The sequence below is a fragment of the Mesoplodon densirostris genome, chromosome 8, assembly GCF_025265405.1.
Source record: "Mesoplodon densirostris isolate mMesDen1 chromosome 8, mMesDen1 primary haplotype, whole genome shotgun sequence".
NCBI lineage: Eukaryota > Metazoa > Chordata > Mammalia > Artiodactyla > Ziphiidae > Mesoplodon > Mesoplodon densirostris.
The window spans coordinates 81,642,982-81,655,836 of NC_082668.1; the positions used below are offsets into that span (position 1 = coordinate 81,642,982).

At 35.6% G+C, this 12,855-nt stretch overlaps 1 protein-coding gene across 6 annotated transcripts in view; it reads right to left on the reverse strand.

The window, feature by feature from the left end:
- KCNH7 (potassium voltage-gated channel subfamily H member 7) overlaps positions 1-12,855 on the reverse strand; it is a 453,243-nt gene that overhangs the window by 66,625 nt on the left and 373,763 nt on the right. For 5 of the 6 annotated variants that reach the window (XM_060106825.1, XM_060106826.1, XM_060106827.1 and 2 more), the window contains one exon: positions 721-1,146. The exons of the other annotated variant lie outside the window; for it this stretch is intronic. In XM_060106825.1, the coding sequence (XP_059962808.1) occupies positions 721-1,146 (426 nt within the window). The remainder of the gene's footprint in view (positions 1-720; positions 1,147-12,855) is intronic. 6 annotated transcript variants of the gene reach the window in all.

Below are 12,855 nucleotides of genomic sequence, written 5' to 3' on the forward strand. Positions count from 1 at the left end.
CCTAGGTATTATTATTATTATTATTATTATTATTATTATTATTATTATTATTATTATTTTTGCGGTACGTGGGCCTCTCACTGTTGTGGCCTCTCCCGCTGCGGAGCACAGGCTCCGGACGCACAGGTTCAGCAGCCATGGCTCACAGGCCCAGCCACTCCGCGGCATGTGGGATCTTCCCGGACCGGGGCACGAACCCCTGTCCCCTGCATCGGCAGGCGGACTCTCAACCACTGCGCCACCAGGGAAGCCCCCAACCTAGGTATTATTTAAGAGAGAGTTTTGAATAAAACATTTCAGAAGATGCCTCTTACACATAATTTGAACATAAAACAAGTCCCTGCTCTTGCAAACCACAATTATGAGTTAAGAAAGAAAGAGGCATCTTCATCTTTGACAGCTTTATATCCATAAAGTTAATATGTAGAAATTATACATTCTGGGAATGTGCTATGTGCTATGAAACACTTGTCTCAAAGTTTAATTTGTTGTTTAAAAGATAAATAGTCTTTACCATTTCTTAGCAAAAATAGAAAGAATTGTGAATCATTTGCAATGGCAAAAATGTTCCATTTCATTTTATAGCATTTCCAATTGAAAATGAATTTTATCTGTGTGATATAGAAAGTTTGTAAAGCAACCGCTTTTTTTGCTTAAAGCAAAAGCTTCACTTTTATAACTTCAATCTTTCAGAAAATAAGATTCTTAAGCAGCTCTTACCTCATCAGAACCAGATCCAAAAATCAGCAAGTCAAAAGGAATTGCTGCAACCATGTCAATCAGGAACCAGCCTTTGAAGTAGTGTATTGCTATTTTGGCTGGATCACTTACCACTTCTTCATTTTGATTTACATATGTTGTTCTGAAGTTTATTAGAATATCTATGATAAACATAATATCCACAATCAAGTCTACCACATTCAAAGGGCTGCAGGAATAGCCACATTCTCGTCTTTTCTGTTCTTCTCTGTCATTGAGGAGAAAGGCTGCAGAGTAGGGAGTGAATATAGCTGTGTATATGACCAACAGCAGAATAAGCCAATCCCAGACGGCCTTGAAAGGACTGTAGTGCAATATTGTAAACTTGTTGATGCGTGGTGTTTGCAGTTTATATTCTGGTAGGACGTCTGCTCCTAACGAGAGAACCTGAATACAGAAAAGAGAATCATACACTACCTAAAAATGTGATTATTTAATCTCCAAATCTATAAAAATATTAAGGTAATTATACAGCAAAATCTTCTAGAAAAAATCATGGAATTGTGAAGTATGTACATTTAAAGGAATCCATATAAGCCCCTACCATCCAGTATATTTGACCCCAGAAAACCTCATTGGTATTTCTTGATAAATATAATTTTCACTAAAAAATAGTGAATATTGTCACTGAGATACTAAGGAATGGGTTACTGATTCCTTTGGAACATACTACTACTCAGAAATAAAAATACATAGCAGTTTGTAGAAAATCATAAAATCAGTTTAATACATGAATAATTGTTTTCAAACCTAAGAAAGGATTGGCTGTAATGATTAGAAACAGTCTACTTGGATTCATGGTCATATTTAATTTGCATATATTTAATTTATAATTAAACTTTGATAAATTAAACTCAACTCATTCAAATCTTTAATTAAAATTTCCCAACTGCAAATCTGTTTTTAACATTAGAAAAAAAGGGACATGGGATTAAAATAAACACAAAGGAGAGTTTTTCCTAAAAGGTTGAAGGAGTATTTTATCTCCTGGGACAAATATACTTTCACCTGAACTCCTTCATAACATTTAAAGAACCATGTGGAAAGAATGGTGCAAGGAAATATTCAGAATACTGATCTGGAGAGGCTGCAAGATTCTTAGCCATCAAGGGGTACTTAAACTCTAAGATTTATTCTACTTAATAAAGTATTGGGTAGACTAAAATAATTCACCTTTTAGAGTTTTAGTTTATCTGAAAAAATAAGAGCTAAACTTGAATTGTGACACTACCCAGTAGAAAATTTCCATGTAGATTTTAACTTGATTATAATAATAAATTATCACAGAAAATTTCAATTTTAAGTCTCATTTTCATTGCCATATACCATACGCTTTTTCACATACGAGTTACCGTTCTTATCTTAAAAAGAACTTGAGAAGTTAAATAACCCCAAATGAAGTAAAACATGACTTTTAGATATAACCTTAGTTCAGTTAAAATAGAGAAAGCTATTTTTAGATAACAGCTAAACTGATTTAATCAGCTTTGAATAAAATAATAAAGAATTGAGAGTAAAGCCCAGAGTAAATTTGAACTACAATTATATGGTGGAAAAGGAATATTATTTTAAGTTGTGAGAAATAACAGGAATTATTAGTCAAAGAGAACTCTGGAAAATAAGTGACTTCACTGTTTATGAAATACTAAATAAGTGACTTCACTGTTTATGAAATACTAAAAATCCTTAGAATCCAAGATCTATATCTATATCTGTATCTATATCTAACTCCCAATATCCAAATAAGAATAATGTTTGGATAATCCATCAACTGATAAGTGCAGATTGATAGAACTCTATCCTTAATATGCTTCTATGCTTAATATAGAAACCAATGTATGATATTTTGGTTTGGAAGGAATGGACCATCTTATAAGATGTCATTATGTAACGTTCCTTTCTCAAAAATCGGGGACTACTCAGTATGTAGAAAGTAAAATCCGAAACCTTATTTTGGCTCTCAAAGTCATCTAAAATATGGACCCATTCTATCTTTCAGTTCCTTCTCCTATTCTCTATGTACTCAGTGTACTCTGGCAACATGACTAAATTTTTGAGATCTTCCCAAATCCCTGAAGTCACAAATTTCTCTCATTAAAAAAAAAAAGAGTATATAATCATCCAAAGAGAACAAAAAAAATTATTTCTAAATATGAGGATATTGTCTGAGCTTGCTTCCTGATTAAGTTTCATACTTCTGATACCTATCTCTCATATGGGACTATTTGAACACTTGTTTTAGCAGAAGTATAACTTAGAATACATCCAGCACCTTGAAGTTACCCTTGAGAAGTAAAAACTCTGGGTGGAACTCTTTCCATCCCACATATGCAAACATTCATTTAACAGTCAGAAGACTGTTGTGCTAAGAGTGGAGACTGAAAAACTGGGAAGACACTGGCCCTGAAATCACAGAGTTTATTGTCTATTGGCAGAGAGACGAGGAAGAAAATGACAGCGTTGCTCATGTTTGAATAAAATACAGACTCCTTTTGAAGGGAAAGATACTTAGGGCAGAACTCCAATGATGATTATATTATTCTTATTTATAGTGGTAAGTAAATATGTACAAAAATAAGACTAGGTTGAAACTTTTCAAGCTTACACCTCTTACTATGACTCTTGTGTGCTGAATTGTGGACTTCAAAGATACGTTGAAGTCCTAATCCCTGTGAATGTGACTTTATTTGGAAATAACACCTTTGTAGATGTAATCAAATAAAAATGAGGTTCTAGTGGCTTGGGGTGGGCCCTGATGCAATAACTGGAGTCCTTATAAAAAAAGGGAAATTTGGATACAGAGACACGAAGACACACAGGGAGAATGCCACAAAGACAAACAGGGAGAATGAAGGCAAATGCAGATGCAAGCCAAGGAACATCAAGGATTGCTGGCAGCCCCCAGAGCCTAGAAGAGAAGTATGAAACAAATTCTCCCCAGGAAACTCCAGAAGGAACCAACCTTGCCAATACCGTGACTTTGGACTCCTGTGCTCCAGAATTGTGAGAGAATAAGTTTTCATTGTTTTAAGCTACCCATTTTGTGGTATTTTGTTACGATGGCCCTAGTGAACTAATACAAGGACAAATAATGAAAACAAATGATTTACAAAAATATTTACAAAACCAGTGAATTCATACCACCATCACTAATTCAATATTTGACATATCTGTAGGTCAAAAATGGTTGAACTTTGGCTATTATGTGTGGTTTGATCTATTAGGTAAAATAATTTTCTCTCTTCTAACCTCAACGCTTTTTTTTTTTTTTTTGCAAAAAGTAGTCAAAATAGAATTACAAACTTCAAAGATTTTATTGCTGTATTAGGATAATCTAATCTAATCTTTAATCCAAATTATGCTCCTATTAGGCTTCGAAAGCCCATTTAAATGGTGCTACTTGATACTCTAAAAGTTTTTTATTTACTTGGAGTTGACTTTAACTTTGAGGCATTATTGAATTCTATATTAAGTAGTTATCTAATCAAATTATGTCTGGAACTGGGATCAGAAATGTAGTTCATTTGTTAACTTCCAACATACCTATCGATCCTGAACCACTGAAATTTGGTACATACAACAGTGGAGTGTGTTTTGACAATGCATTTTTAGTAACTGGTATGGTAATAAACCTTATGATATAGGTTCTTAAGCTTCTTCATGGCTATACCTGTGTTATATGATCACTCAATTCTGTCATGAATTTTATTAGCCAAATGACTTCAAAAACATTTATACAGCATGCTTTGGTATCATGAACTCTCGTAAATCCACATGCTATCATAGGCACTGAAATCAGGTAGATGGCAGTACTCTGTTATTAAGTGATTAGCTTATTGATTCAGAAGATTATTGTACTGTTTTAAGTTTTACCAAGAGAGAGGAATTTTTAAGATTTTCCAGGAGCACTCATGGACATTTGAGAATATTCCTTTCTGTGGTTGTTGGTTTGAGAATTGTTAAAGTTTACTAGGCAAGGAGGTTGAGGTGGCCAAGTTTAGTTGCAAATAAATGCATCTGGCAGTGGAATGGAGGAGAAAGCAAAGAGGGGTAGGACCAGAGGCTTAGAGATCACTTAAGACTTTGGTACTAAGAAACATAGGTAAATGAGGAGAGATCAGGAAATCCTGTACTAGGAATCGGGTGGCAGAGACAGAGAGGAAGGACACATTTCAGAAATAAATTCATCTCCGGGTGTAAGAATGAGGAGTGGAGAAGCATTTGTTTCTTTATGGTTCCAATAATGAGTCTTATTAGAGCCAATCATGGTAATTACAATCTTTGAAGGCTCAACCAGGTTTGGAATAAGGGAAAGCGTCCTAAATTTTAAATTTGAAAAGCTGGGTTTAAATTCTGGATACAATTTTTCTGGTAAATCATTTAATCTCTTCAGATCTTTTTCTTATCATCTGTGTGATGGGGACAGTAATCTTTGCTCAAATAACCTATCTATACAGAGCTACCATATCACATCAGATATTTTCCATAAAAGTAGCCGATAAAATGGGAAATATTTACATAAAGTAATTTCATTATTTTTTAGTGTTCTTGAGTTACTTGTTTAAATCTTGAATCTAACGAACCAAATATAACCAAAACATATATGAACCAATTGGAGAAATTTGAACACTGCCTGGATGTTGATAATATTAAGGTATTGTTTCAGTTATCTTCTCCTTAGAATAAATTAGCTAACACATAATGGCTTAAAACAATAGTTATTTTATTATTCATGATTATATGGATGAAAAGTTTAAGCAGGTCTTGGCTGGGCCATTCTTCTGTTCCACATAGTGTCAGTTGGGGTCTCTCAGTCACAATCAGTTGGTGGCTGAGCTTGTGTGGAGAATCCAGGAAGGATTCTCTCACATGTCCAGTACCTTGGTGTGAACAGTTCGAAGGCATGGTTCACTCAAGATGCTGGAACAAATGGGTTTCTCTCTCTATAATGTAATGTAATGTAATATAATATAATATAATATAATATAATAATATAATATAATATAATATAATATAATATAAGATATATAATGTAATGTAATATAAATAATATAATAATTATATTTACATATATATGGTTTCTCCATATGGTCTTTCCTTTCCTTGGAGCTTCTCCATATGGTTTTTTTTTTTTTTAGCTAACAGGGTAGTAAGATGTCTTATGTGGATGTTTAGTACTCCCAAGAGAGAAGTAGAAATATCTAGTCCTCTTAAAGTCAAGGAGTAGAAGTAGTATAGCATTACTCCTGTCATATACTACTGGCCAAAACAGTCATAGCCTAGCATAGATTCAAAAAAGTAGAGAATTAGTCTTTACATTTTGATAGGGGAATGGCATGCATGTGGAAAGAAGGAATTAACTGTGGCCATCTTGGAGACAAGCTATCGCAGAAATTGTTGACGAGTATTGTTTTTAGATGTGATAATGATGTTGTGCTCACGTTTTAAAAATTGTCTTAACCTTTTAGAGATACATAATAAAATATTTGTGGATGAAATGCTATAATATTTGAGGTGGGCTCCAATAAAATCCAGAGTGAGGGAAGGGAAAGGTGAGAGAAAGTCTGGTTATATGCAGTGTTAGATGTATGTTGATTTTTAGTGAAACTGGGTGATGGGCATATACTATTCTCTCTATTTTTACAATATGTTTAAATTGTTCAAAATAAAAACTTTTAAAAAAAGAATTATAGAATCTCAGTCAGAAAGGTCTAAGATATTGAGGATGGGTCTACACATATCACCATGGGAGCTTATTCCTATCAGAATTGAGTTGGTTCCTTGTTAGGCAAGTTAGGATGCCTTTTTCTACAACAGAATGTTTACTTTGCTCTCTGCATATCTTATTCATATTATGTTTATCTCCATTCAGTCCACACAGACCTCACACAATCCCAACTTTGCCCAGACTTGAACTGTTTCTCCTTAAATTTGTGTCACATTGGTGGCTGGGACAAATCACATTATAAGAAGATAATTGGATGTGCTAAGTCTGTAGATGTCTATTCCTCTGAGTATCTTTACCCATATTGCTCATCAAGTTAGATTAAAATAAGCCACTTTTCAAGACCCATCAGGTTAGGCCTCTTATTAAAATATTTTTACTTCATTAGCATTTCATAGTCAAGCGTTAAGCTTTCATTCTGGATTGATACAAGAGGCATGTTTTTGCATTCTTTCTTCATAAAACTAAATGCAATGTTTATGTTGTTTAATGTCATTTTTGCAAATATTTGCATTATATATACATATTTATAATTCATTTCTGGAAAAAAATGGATCTCTCTTGAGAAATCAAAAGGTTTCATATCTTTTTTGTTTAAAAAGTGACAGTTATTTCATTACTTATAGTTACTTTTTTTAATCTTACAAAAAACTGTGAGTTTAGAATTTTAGTACCATTATTTCTCTTTCCCTTTATATTGTTTTAATCATCTTATTTCCATTTTAATGTTCTAAATGCATATATCTTTTATAATGCCACCTCATACTTACTTTGGAATTGGATAAATGAATGAATCGTTAAGTCCCCCAAAAGTTAAAATTAATTATGACAGTGCCTGGGAGTCATTCTGTTGGAAACAAAATATTAGCTAGATAACTAATTGTTCTAAAAGATGTAAATAGGATTCTAAGGGGCCAATGATTGAAAAGAAAAAGTCTGCTATACAGTCTGTTACATTTTGCTGAGAGCCAGCTTCTCCCACGCATTTGAGTAATAACACACTTTAGAAAGATAAAACATGATTAATTGAACTATTATAAGAATTTTCTTTTAAGAGAGAAAGAAAAGCGGGGAAGAAACCTCACTGTATAAAAAAAGGAGAACTCCATGGTCTCCAGAAAGACACTTCTATTTTCTTTCCTCAAAACCACCACTTAAATGTACAGTTTAATACAGCTAAAATGTGGTTTTCTTTACCAAATACAGTTTTTCTCTTTGCTAGCACATTACTATTTGTTTAACCTTGAACAGTTAAGTGTTATATAAAACCAAAATCTTTATAGGAAACAGCACTATTTATTCAATGAAGATCTACTGTGAAAATTTTGTGCGAACACCAGGATTAATAACTACTCTTCTCTTTTGAAAAGTGCAATAGGGAACAATTAAGCCTTCCAAAAGATTATACAGTACTTTTGGCAGCTGTTAAACGCCATGCTGAGGTGTTGGTAGAGACTACTCATGTGTTACTTATCCTTTTCTTGGGACTTGCAGTTAACTAATAGGCTAGCTGTATTTTTATCTATCAAAAGAGTAGTCAGTAACAAAATGAATCAGATAGATAATATAGCATCAGAAAAGATTGAAACTCTCCTGGCTTTTAAGCATCTGATTTGAGAAATAAAGTAAAACCTGAATAATTTTCATTGAAACAGGCAGCTCCACTGATGGTTACCCAGATATTTAAATTAAAAGATGAAAAATATTCACACAAATAAATCAGATCTGTACCATAGGAAATATTTTAAAATAAGTAAAATACTAAAATTAGGTAGTAGAATCACTGCAGCATTCTGTATTCAAATAATTTTCTAAGGTTTAAAGTAGACATTTAGTCATTTGTGTGTATGTGGGTATGTGTGCACACACTTGTGTGTATTTGTGTGTGAGTGTTGGATTGAACCATGAAGATTGTATGAATTTGTGAAAATAAGAGTCATCTAGCTAAATGTCAGGTTTAATGTTTTGTTTTTGTATGTTCTGGGTATGTCAATATGAAAAATATCTGCTTCTCAGGCTTCCCTGGTGGCACAGTGGTTAAGAATCTGCTTGCTAATGCAGGGGACACAGGTTTGATCCCTGGTCCGGGAAGATCCCACATGCCGTGGAGCAACGAAGCTTGTGTGCCACACTACTGAGCCTGTGCTCTAGAGCCCGCAAGCCACAACTACTGAGCCTGCGTGCTGCAACTACTAAAGCCCGTGCGCCTAGAGCCCGTGCTCCTCAACAAGAGAAACCACCACTGTAAGACGCTGCTCACCGCAACTAAGAGTAGCCCCCGCTCGGTGCAACTAGAGAAAGCCCGAGTGCAGCAATGAAGACCCAACACAGCCAAAAATAAATAAATACAATACATAAAGTTAAAAAAAAAAAGAAAAGAAAAAATAACTGCTTCTCAAAATACGTGTGACTCTCAGAATATGAAAGAAATAGGTTAAATAATACCTTAAACGTTTATAATACTCTTGTATTACTTCAAATATATGCATATTAAAAATGACAGTTTCTTCCAGAACCATAAACTCCTCTTAACTTCCACACTGATGGCCAGCTGGACAGTGGCCCTTGGTTCCGGCTCTGTATTCAAATAAGTTTGAATCAGCCCCACCCCTGTGCCAGGCTGATCTGAGAAGCTTGGGGTATCACCTTGTTGCTGATACCAGATACTTTCTGACCTAATGTTTGCTTTCTTGCCTGCCTCTTCTCTCCTCTTTCCTTTCTCATGGAAACTATACACATGCACTCTTCTCTCCATTTTCTTTATCTTTGTTTTTAAATGGACATAATTTAAGAAAAAATGGAAATCAGGAAAAGGAGCACTTGGCACAGCAGTTCAAATGCACAGAGGAATGAGGAATGGCCTTAAAGATCAGAGAGAGAAATACAGGGTTTAGATAGGACAGTTTGAGATAAATGTGCCATATACCAATTCAAGGAGTTGCCTGATAGATAGAATGTCTGGGATAGGGCTCCTGAGGGGGTAGGAGTCTGATATTTCATCCTGCAGAGGCAGTGGCTGAAGTTCTGGAAACTAGACTCATTTGCCAGGAGGCTGTAAAGAAAGAGGGAATCCACTGGAGATAACTAAAATGTGGGATGGAGAAAAAAGGCAAAGGAATATTCCCGGGACTTAGCACCTTACCTGAATATAAGCTCAAAATAGCTGAATGGGCATATTTGTAGCTTAAGAAAAAGAGACAATGAAAGTGGCAAGAAAGAAGATTCACGAGAGAAAGGATTATGATAGAAATAGCTGCTGTCACCAAAATTTGTTGTTCTCCCTTCCATGGAGTAGAGTTGTTGCTAGAATGTGTCTGTCCAGCCAAGAACACATTACTCAGCCTCATCTGCATCTAGCTCTGGTCATGTGCCATGAATAGTTCTTCTTGGCCAAAGCCTTCAAGAAGCAGGTGGGTGATTCCCTATTCTCTCTTTTTCCTTCCATGGCATAACTCAGATGCTTCCAAGGCTTCAGGTCCGTAAGTCCTATGGGATAGGGGAGCCCCCAGAGGTAGGAAACCTTGGTCACTGAATTACCAAGAGGAGGAAATTATTCATTGCACAGAAATACAGTTTCTGGTATTGCTTGAACATGAAATATAATATTGGGATAAGCCTCAATGTTATGGGGGTTTATTAGTTCCAATGCTAGCATTACCCTAACTAATACTTGGATCTTTAATAAGACAAAGTCCTCAAACAGGAAGGAGAGAAACATCAAGTCCACTGTGTATCCCATCTCTTCCCTCTGCTCTCCCTTGAGGTTTAGTTTAATAGAGTCACATCACCGGTGTCAACAGCTTGTAAAAGACCAAGAGAGCCACATCTAAATCCAGCTAAATCACATGAACCAGCACACTCATTATTCTGGTGACTTTTTCAAGGGTGGGGTGAATAAGGAGTAAAATACCACAGAGGAATAGATATGCTCAGGCTCACTTCACTCAGTCAGACTCTTTCTGCCCAGGTGTCCCCAAAATCACTATCACGGAAAGGAGGACAATGGGGAATGATGTGCTTCCTCCAACACCTTCTTCCTTAGGCAGGGGAAGACCAAACTCACGGCTGCAGCTGCCACCACCGCTACCTGGAAAAGGAGCGGAGCTGCCCTCCTCAATGTCTTCTGTCAACCTATTTTGACCCTTGCTCTTTTTTCCTTGAAATATGTTGTATTTGATGACACTGGACTCCTGAGACAGTTCCTGCTCACCTCATCAATGCTATCTCTTGGAGAAAGAGGAGAGTTAACCCTGAATTACCAGGGCCAGTATTGAAGTATGACATTCAATTCTCTCAACAGCTCTTTGAAATAAACATTATTATCTCCATTTTTTTATAGACAAGGAAACTGACTCAAGAGAGGCTGAATAATTTATCTGAGTTCTCAAAGCCAACTATAGTATTATCAATCATAACATCCCTTAACTTTATTGAATGCCTATTATTTACTGAAGGCTTGATAGGCACTATCAAATTTAAATATTACAATTTTACATCAGAGGTGCTTGCTATGAGTTCAACTGTGTCCCCCCCCCCAACTACTCCTAACCCCCAGTACCTGTGAAGGAGACCTTATTTGGAAGTAGGGTCTTTGCAGATGTAATCAAGGTAAGATGAGGTCATACTGGATTGAGGGGGGCTCTAATCCAACGTGACTGGTGTCCTTAGTAGAAGAGGAGAAGAGATGTAGAGACAGACACACAGGAAGAATGCCATGTGATGATGGAGACAGAGATTGGAGAGATGCATCTACAAGCCAAGGAACACCAAGATTTCCAGCAACAAAGGAGATGAGAGAAAGGCATGGAATAGATTTTCCCCTGAACTTTCAAAGAGAGAACTGGCTCTGCTAACACCTGGATTTGAGACTTTCAGCTTCCAGAACTGTAAGAGAATAAACATAGGTTGTTTTAAGCCACCTAGTTTGTGGTAATTTGTAGGATAACCCAAGAAATTAAGACAATGCTATTGTTTATTCCAGTGTACAGATTCAAAAACTGAAGTTAGCGGTTAACTTCCCAAAGTTGTCTGGTTCCATAGGCCTGTGTTCTTATTTACAGCAGCATATCAGTATTCAGTTCATTTTGTCTTGGAGATAAAGCCTGTGGTTCTTTTTTTTTTAACTATACATATGTTTCCAGAAGAAGAAATTATTTTGCAAGGGTATATATATTTTCATAGTTGTCAAAATGCCTTTAATAAAATCCTAATCACCTTTGCCAAAATAGTGAATAAAGAGAATTATGTACAACCCCTTCTTGCCAAGAGCCTAAATGCCATTCGTTTGGACAAACACACGTGTGTAGGATACAGGAAGAACAAAATAGAAATGTTAGATGGCCATGATGGACACCAAAAATAATAATAAAGACAATTTTAATTAGCAATCCATAATCTGTCAAATATTGCAGAATAAGCCAGACTCCTGACTGAGACAGCCCTGTTACATATTCCAGCTTGGTCATTTCAAAAAATGTCCCTGAGTATCAGGTTTCTTAACAGCAAAATGAGGACAGCAATCGCTACCTCATAGGTATCTGTAAACTAAGTAAGACAACAAACATAAAGTTCCACATATAACTCCTGTTTGGTTCACTATAAACATCCAATAAGTGGGTATTACTATTATGATTTTAGGCATATTTAACTTGAACAGCTCAAAATTAAATGATAAATAACATTCAATGTCAATTATAATTATTGACTGAAACCAGTTCTCTGATGTGACCTTCGGAGCAAGTCAATTATGCAAAGATAGAGACAGTAGAAGACAGATGGTTAGGCCTCTTGGTTATGTGTGCTTGCTGGTAAGATAAAATTTCTTCTTTGTTTTTGAACATCTGTTACGCTATATTGGCCTGTGGGCCATGCAAAGAGTGGTAATTTAGAGAATCAACTATTTTTTGAAAGCCCTCAAACACTTTGAAAGGACTCAGTTTTAAACAAGCAATAGGAGATTTCCTCATAAATCATATGCCGTGGAACTAGGGAACATTCAGTGGCCTGCTTGGAGTGCCTATCGTAAAGGAAACTGAACATCTGATGGGTGGTTGGAGAAAATTACTCAGGTATCTTCAGAGAGTATATGAATTTCTCTATTTTGCTGTAAGTAAGGGTACTTCTTTTAAATGAATTCAGTAGGTATTTGTGGACTCCCTGTCAGTTTTAAATCTTGAGTGTACTTTCTAAGGATCCTGTAGAAATTATACATGCAACAAAATCAGTATAGCTGATCTCTGAGATTCTACAGTTCTCCTCTCTTATCTCACACTGGTTGTTTACTCAGTTACACTATATCAGTGTGGTTTCACTATGTTTGCTGTATTATCTATGGGTTAAGGCTTAATGTATTTTAAGGAAAAAAATCAGAA